General features: G+C 47.5%; 1 protein-coding gene across 1 annotated transcript; it reads right to left on the reverse strand.

The window, feature by feature from the left end:
- Window positions 1-3,296: 3,296 nt before the first annotated feature.
- On the reverse strand, window positions 3,297-5,072 carry LOC148137332 (putative G protein-coupled receptor 139). Its single transcript, XM_087982933.1, has 2 exons — window positions 4,976-5,072; window positions 3,297-4,189 (listed from the first exon to the last, which is right to left on the reverse strand). The coding sequence occupies exons 1-2, from the start codon at window positions 5,070-5,072 to the stop codon at window positions 3,297-3,299; spliced, it is 990 nt and encodes a 329-aa protein (XP_087839059.1).
- Window positions 5,073-5,374: the final 302 nt, after the last annotated feature.

Here is a 5,374-nt window from a genome sequence, read left to right on the forward strand (position 1 = left end):
CTGCTGTGCAGAGGGACCTGGGTCTCCTTGTGCATGAATCACAAATGTTGGATTGCAGGTACCGCAGGTGACGAGGAAGGCAATTGGAATATTGTCCTTCATTGCTAGAGGGATGGAGTTTAAAACCAGGGAGGTTATGCTGCAGCTGGATAGGAAGCTGGGGAGGCCACCCCTGGAGTACTGTGTACGGATTTGGTCTCCTTACCTGAGGAAGGATGGACTGGTCCTGGATGGGGTGCAGAGGAGGTTCACGAGGATGATTATGGAGTAGAGGACGTTTGTTTATGAGGGGAGACTGTACAGCCTGGGCTATACTCAATGGAACTTAGAAGAATGGGGGGATGTTATAGAAACATATAAAATGATGATGGGAATAGATCGGATAGAAGCAGGGAGATAGTTTCCACTGGCGGTTGAAACTAGAACAAGGGGTGTGGCCTCAAAATGATGGGGAGCAGATTTCGGACTGAGTTGAGGAGAAACGTCTTCACCCAGAGTGTTGGGAATGTGTGGGATTCCCTGCCCAGGGATGTGGTTGAGGCTTCCTCGTTGAGTGTTTTATAGACAAAGACAGATTTGTGAACAGTAAAGGAATTAAGGGATATGGTGAGAGGGTGGGTAAGTGGAGCTGAGGCCATGAAAAGATCAGCCATGACCTTATTGAATGGTGGAGCTGGCTCGAAGGGCCGGACGGCCTACTCCTGCTCCTAGTTTTTATCTTCTTCTGTTCTCTGAATCACGTCACCACATTCATTTCAGTCTGGCAGTGTTTGAAATATACTTCACCCGATACAGACAGCAAAGTAGATGATATGATGGGATGTAGCAAACTCTGTTACATTCAGCACCATCAGGTGGCAATGTAATAATATCCTGTCAGAAACCTGTCCTCATCAGGGACAAAACCTCCCTGGGTCAGGAAGTAGGAGAAAGTGAGGTCTGCAGATGCTGGAGATCAAAGTTGAAACTTTATTGCTGGAACAGCACAGCAGGTCAGGCAGCATCCAGGGAACAGGAGATTCGACGTTTCGGGCACAGGCCCTTCTTCAGGAATGAGCAGAGAGTGTTCAGCAGGAGAAGATAAAAGGTAGGGAGGAGGGACTTGGAGGAGGGGCGTTGGAAATGGGATAGGTGGAAAGAGGTCAAGGTGAGGGTGATAGGTCGGAGTAGGATGGAGGCGGAGAGGTCAAGAAGAAGACTGCAGGTCAGGAAGGCGGTGCCGGGCTGGAGGGATCCGGCTGAGACAAGGTGGGGGGAGGGGGGATGAAGAAACTGGTGAAGTCCAAGTTCATCCCCTGCGGTTGGAGGGTTCCCAGTCGGAAGATAAGCCGCTCCTCCTCCGACCGTCGGGTTGTTGTGGTTTGGCGGTGGATGAGTCCAATGACCTGCATATCCTCGGTGGAGTGGGAGGGGGCGTTGAAATGCTGTGCTACAGGGTGGTTGGGTTGGTTCGTCCGGGTGGCCCAGAGGTGCTCTCTGAATCGCTCCGCAAGTAGGCGGCCTGTCTCCCCAATATAGAGGAGGCCACACCGGCTGCAGCGGATGCAGTAGATGATGTGGGTGGAGGTGCAGGTGAATCTGTGGCGGATATGGAAGTTTCCCTTGGGGCCTTGGAGAGAAGTGAGGGGGGAGGTGTGGGCGCAAGTGTTGCACCTCCTGCGGTTGCAAGGGAAGGTGCCGGGAGTGGAGGTTGGGTCGGTGGGGGGTGTGGATCTGACAAGGGAGTCGCGGAGGGAGTGGTCTCTACGGAAAGCTGATAGGGGAGAGGAGGGAAATATATCCTTGGTGCTGGGGTCTGCTTGGAGGTGGCGGAAGTGACGGCGGATGATGCGCTGTACATAGAGATTGGTGGGGTGGTAGGTGAGGACCAGTGGGGTTCTGTCCTGGTGGCGGTTGGAGGGGCAGGGCTCAAGGGCGGAGGAGCGGGAAGTGGAGGAGATGCGGTGGAGGGCACCGTCGACCACATCGGGGGGGAAATTGCGGTCCTTGAAGAAGGAGGCCATCTGTGTTGTACGTATTTTGAACTGGTCCTCCTGGGAGCAGATGCGGCGGAGACGAAGGAATTGGGAGAATGGGATGGCGCTTTTACAGGGGGCAGGATGGGAGGAAGTAGGGACTGGGCAGGGAACGGGGCTTTTAATCTGCCGCTGAGTTATTTTGGAAACCTGTGCTGCACATGGAGATTTCTCCACATTAGTTTTCATCTGCCAATGACTTGCCTACTCGGTGAAGCTGCCCATATCGAGACACAGCCACTTTGGTCACCCCCACAGCTTTTTCTCCCACCCAACATGGGTCTTGTCAGTGACACTGAAGACATTACACAGAAACATAAAAGATAGGCCATTTGGCCCCTCAAGCATGCTATCTCATTCGATATAATCAAGCTGATCATCGAGATCAATTCCCTAATTCCAGGGAGGTTTAAAGTTCCGCGACTCCCTTGTCAGGTCCACACCCCCCCACCAACCCAACCTCCACTGCCGGCACCTTCCCCTGCAACCGCAAAAATGCAAAACTTGTGCCCACACCTCCCCCCTCACTTCCCTCCAAGGATCCAACGGATCCTTCCATATCCGTCACAAATTCACCTGCACCTCTACACACATCATTTACTGCATCCGCTGCACTCGGTGTAGCCTCCTCTACATTGGGGAGACAGGCCGCCTACTTGCGGAATGTTTCAGGGAACACCTCTGGGACACCCACACCAACCAACCCAACCGTCCCGTGGCTGAACACTTTAACTCCCCATCCCACTCCGCCAAGGATATGCAGGTCCTTGGCTTCCTCCATCGCCAAAACATGGCAACACGACGCCTGGAGGAGAGCGCCTCATCTTCCGCCGAGGAACCCTCCAACCACAAGGGATGAATGCAGATTTTTCCAGCTTCCTCATTTCCCCTCCCCCCACCTTATCTCAGTCCCAACCCTCGGACTCAGCACCGCTTTCTTGACCTGCAATCTTCTTCCCGACCTCTCCGGCCCCACCCCCTCTCTGGCCTATCACCCTCACCTTAACTTCCTTCCACCTATTGCATTCCCAACGCCACTCCCCCAAGTCCCTCCTCCCTACCTTCTATCTTAGCCTGCTTGGCACACCTTCCTCATTCCTGAAGAAGGGCTTATGCCTGAAACGTCGATTCTCCTGCTCCTTGGATACTGCCTGACCTGCTGCGCTTTTCCAGCAACACATTTTTCAGCTCAAGCATACATGAAACCTCGGATCTCAGATTGGAATCTTAATCTGGAGAAAATATATATTTAGCATTTCAAACATTGGCAAGTAAACATCATCAAATTATTTTGATAAATATTGTGAAGGGATATATTATTCCATTTTTCATCTTTTCTCTGAATTTCCTCTGGGTAACTGCAGAAATAAAGGTGTTTGTGCAGCAGCTCAGGAGCTGGAGCATGAAACCAATCTCTCTTACAAATGTTGGCAGAGAAACTGGATATCTCAAGTAATCAAATCGTTTCAGTATGGAATAAGCAATGAACATCACCCATAACGTGATGAAATTGCCAGATATAATAAATAACATAATCATGGATTTCCTCTGACTCCCCATCTCTGGGTCACTGACACTGTCCCCAGTCGTCTGAGCCCGGAGTCTCCTGCGAGCTCTGTTGGCTAATATAATGTTTCTGACTGTCAATGTGTTTAACAGTAGAATCAAAATAAATGGAATGAATGGTGTTATGATGTAATGCATTAATTCAACAATAGTCCAGGTAATCGATGCACTTACATTTGGATGTACTCGACAAAACCATGGACTATTAGAAAGCCAATATTGCTTGTAATACATGAAATACCAGACAATGTTCTTCAAACAACTCAGCACAGTCACTGTTCCTAAAACCACACCCGCTGTTTTCTTGGTGCAATGTTTACTTCTCAGCTTTTGGCAACATATGGCCACAAACCGATCAAAGGTGAACGTGACCGTGAACCAGACAGAGCAGTCTGTGGCTGCATAAAGCAGAATAGCGTGGATGTTGCACAAGGTGACATAATGTAGGAAAAGAAACTCATCACGATATGTGATAGGAATTTGTCGTAGTATCAGATCGAAGATAATGACCAGTAGATCTGCCGTTGCCATAGCCACCAGGTAATGAGTGACACATTTGGAAAGACCACACTTCCCCCGAACCAGGATCGTTATTGCAATCACATTAACTTGAAAGAAGAAGATAAATAAATTCATTTATTGCTCAGGTATAATGAAGAAATGCTTTTTATTGCTTTATTTAAAGTGCAATATTGAAACTCATTCTTAATGGGTATCCCATGTTCTTGCATCAAACTGAAACTTTTTCACAAATTTGCTATTAACATTCTAATCTGGATGGATTCTAAATGTGGTGCTTGTCAGAGAATGGAAAAACTGCAGTCAAAGGCAATGATAACTGTGCAGCCAAACAAAAATCAGAAAGCCATGAGTACCAATGTAAAATTCACCACTTTCACAGCTGCTCAAGCATTGAACGAATCAAAAAGAATAACTTGTCACACTCGTACAGAAGCAGTGATGACCCTCGAATAGACTGTTTCCTGGGATGAATGGGACAATGAGAAACTGTTACAATAGCTGTTACAACAGCATCTGCTTTGATCATCCCTGGGAAGGAGTTACAGAAACAACGTGAACAATCAGTTCCCTCAGTCAGAGGGCATAACACTTGCTTGATGATCTGCTCTCTCTCATGCCAACTGAGTGATTAAGACCTGCATTCAGCAGTAATGTTCTGAAGGAAAGGGGTTAATTACAGGAAAAGCAGGGACTGTTCCTTCGCCTCACAAATGGTATGTTGTTAATGAATTCTTATTGAAAAACGGAATTCTTATTGATGGCTGGTCATTGCTGAAATGCAAGGCAGATCAAAGAAAAGTGTCACAATAATTCAGATAACACATATGGTTATACTCCACTTCTTAAGACATCATCCTTCACGTGTAACATACCCGGGACACCAACAGCAGCTAAGACCGGGTAGTAAATCCTCTGTATATCAGTGATCGCCCACAAAATCTTCAGCTTGACCATAAAACTAAGAGACATACTTTCCCTTTTGTAAAGTACAGTTATTTTGATGATTCTGGTCAGGGATTAGCCAGTTCTCTCTTTGAGAAATTAAGAAAACTTCCATTATTTATAGGAGGCAGAATTCATCAGATCAGAAAATCAATTCCCAAGTTAATGAGCCTAATTACAACTACAAACAAAAGTAATGAAATCAAAAACTGTAAGGGGAATGTGTACATGAGCAGGACATGTCCTGACCAGTTAACCCTATCCCTTCTCTCCAGTTACAATCATTCGTCCAAATCTGCATATTAATAGAATAGTCCATGTTCGACAAT

The sequence above is a fragment of the Chiloscyllium plagiosum genome, unplaced genomic scaffold (assembly GCF_037043375.1).
Source record: "Chiloscyllium plagiosum isolate Xiang-an unplaced genomic scaffold, Cpla_swu_hap1 HiC_scaffold_44, whole genome shotgun sequence".
In the NCBI taxonomy this organism is placed as follows: domain Eukaryota; kingdom Metazoa; phylum Chordata; class Chondrichthyes; order Orectolobiformes; family Hemiscylliidae; genus Chiloscyllium; species Chiloscyllium plagiosum.

Excerpts from the sequence above, each read along its gene's own strand:
- LOC148137332 (XM_087982933.1), bottom strand. The coding sequence starts at position 5,072 with ATGTCTCTTAGTTTTATGGTCAAGCTGAAGATTTTGTGGGCGATCACT. Across the intron at positions 4,190-4,975 it reads AGCTGCTGTTGGTGTCCCGG|TTAATGTGATTGCAATAACG; the intron begins GTATGTTACACG and ends TCTTCTTTCAAG.